Source organism: Montipora capricornis, chromosome 8, assembly GCF_036669925.1.
Source record: "Montipora capricornis isolate CH-2021 chromosome 8, ASM3666992v2, whole genome shotgun sequence".
Lineage (NCBI taxonomy): Eukaryota > Metazoa > Cnidaria > Anthozoa > Scleractinia > Acroporidae > Montipora > Montipora capricornis.
Window position 1 is genome coordinate 30,704,228 of NC_090890.1, and position 2,500 is coordinate 30,706,727.

At 42.4% G+C, this 2,500-nt stretch overlaps 1 protein-coding gene across 2 annotated transcripts in view; it reads right to left on the reverse strand.

The window, feature by feature from the left end:
• The window catches only part of LOC138059817 (uncharacterized), a 23,840-nt gene that overhangs the window by 2,029 nt on the left and 19,311 nt on the right, over positions 1-2,500 (reverse strand). For both annotated transcript variants that reach the window (XM_068905446.1, XM_068905447.1), the window contains one exon: positions 627-672. In XM_068905446.1, the coding sequence (XP_068761547.1) occupies positions 627-672 (46 nt within the window). The remainder of the gene's footprint in view (positions 1-626; positions 673-2,500) is intronic.

Below are 2,500 nucleotides of genomic sequence, written 5' to 3' on the forward strand. Positions count from 1 at the left end.
TTTCTGAGATTTTTCGAATTTTTGTAATTTCGTGATACACGAAATCATGCGGGGCGCGCGATGCATTCAGGGTGAAAATGGGTCTTTAACCCATTGAATCCTGGGGGTTCCCCATTGACGAGTAAAATCGTCTCGCGTTAGACAGGGTAAAGTAGTCTGGCGTTAGACAGAGTAAAGTACTAAGTCTGGCCGGTTTGGGTGTGAAAGGGTGAGTGATTAAGAGGCTTGGCACCAGTGTAAGTGCTCTTTCAGGCTTTTGAAATGTGATTTAAGAAAGGTATACTGTCGGAGAGACGAGAGTTCATTCGATCCGTACTACGCTTCGTTGGGCGATTTTTTGAAAGCCCACAATTTACATCCAATTATTCTAAACAGGCTCAAACTTCGTAACATTTTGAAAACTGCTTGACGTCTTCTTCAATAGATGGGCTTCACTCGTCAGCATCATCGAACTTCATCGGTTTTCAATTTTGAACCCTGCCCACGGGGGAAAAAACAGCCTCGTTCCCAGGGTATCTCTTCTCTGCCTCCTTTGTCGACGACAAAGGAGGCGGAGAAGAGAGACCCTGGAAATGAGGTTGGGAAAACAAACTGCTCGGCCATGTTAAACAAGTTTGAATACTCACTGCCAACGCTTGCCTCACATCTTCTGCAAAGGGAAGAACCTTTGGCCTGAAAAAAAAGATCAAGGATCAAGTTGAGCTAGAGGCTGCATGAAAATGACATTCATTCAATGGGCTAAAAATCTTCACTCTCATTTACTATAAAATCGTCGTGAAAATGCTACTAAGTGGTATTTTAGTTCTAGTAACACGGTAAAACAATTGCCGTGGGGTGGAAACTGCTTCATTAAAACTATAAATACAAATTTGCGCTTCAGGGCAATGCACACATTTACTTCATCCGCTTACGCCCCCTCCCCCCCCCCCCCCACCTCTTTATCTACCCTCCCTGAATACAAAAGGAGTTGGCATTTGCCGTTTTCCGAACTTCTGCACCCACCCCACCCAACGAAATGTTGTTCAGGAAGATGCGCTAACAACCCATCGCATCATCGTGTCTCATTGAATATTAACATTAGGGAGCTTAAGCACGCGCGTTTTTGAGACGCGTACGGCAACCGGAAGAGAATATTTCGCGTGCCAGAACAGTGGTGTCTCCCAGATTTTTATACTAATCATCTCTAATGGAGAAAAGATACTTGGCAATGTAAATGTCGTTGTGTGGAGACAGGTTAAAAGGGGAAACAACTTTTATGCACTCTTGAGTCATTTGGACGATCATTCACTAATTCTAAGACTTCGATGGTTTTAACTGTGTCATTTGAAACACGCGTTACCTTTGAGTACTGTAAGCTTAGGTTTGAAAGAGTCCTTCTTTAAATTTTGGGGGAAAATGTGGACGATTTATCTGAATGGAGTAGCCGACGCTTTTCGTCGGCTGTCAGTACTTCATAAAATCAGGCCACTGATCTGAGTTCTTACCGCGTAGACATTTCAATAATTTGACTCACCAGGGAACCGTTTCTCAAAGTCCCGAAAACGTTTCGGGCCCGAAAAGCCATTTGTGAAATTGCCAACCGCTTGTTTTGGAAAGTCGATCATGTTTTCAAGGAAACAAAAAGAAAAATAACTGTGAAGTTTGACGAGTTAAATCTTCTCCGTTCTTGAGATACAAAAGGAATTGTGACACCCGAAAACGGCCCGTAAAGTTTCGGGACTTTCGAGAAACGGCCCCCAGGTCTACTTAATGACGAATTTTGCTCCCAGAGCGAAATCGTGAGGTCATGGGTTCGAGTCCCGTTCTAGCCTGGGCCCGGTCGTTCAAATGCCAATTAACGCTAATCCCAGATTCAGTTAAAAATTAACCAAGGAGTTTATTTCTCTACTCCCAAATGCTGTTCAAAGCTGAAATTTCGGCAAAACTTTACATTAGAAGAAGTCAGTCTTGACAAACAAAAATAAGCGAAAGCAACTTGCACCAAAAAGTTAAAAACATGAAACAAAAGTTTACGCTAATCCTGGATTAAGTTAATCGGCTTTCGAACAACCGGGCCCGCCCTGGAGTTTTTCTCAGGATTTTGGGTAACAAATGCTTGAGTTAACCACCACTAGCCACCGACACGACACTGAGGTGAATAGTTGTTTTAGTATATACTAAAACAGTGAGATAATATAGCACAAAAAGATGATTTTAACTCATTTATTCCTGCAATGATTACAATATTTTCTACCGCAAATCCCGCGCGAGTTGCTCGGAGGTGAATTGTAAAGGATATTCGGAGTTTGAATACAATCAGAGCGCGCCTGCAACGCTATCCATTGTTTTAGTAGATACTAACATATATTTCTGCCATCACCGCGTAAAACAAATGAAAATACCCAGAGAAAACAGAATGGTTCACAAAACACTGGTTACTCTATATGTTGTATCTGTTACTCGAGGCAACAGCCAAAATTCGCTATTCAACTTACTTTTGACGCGAGCAATGTCACTGACA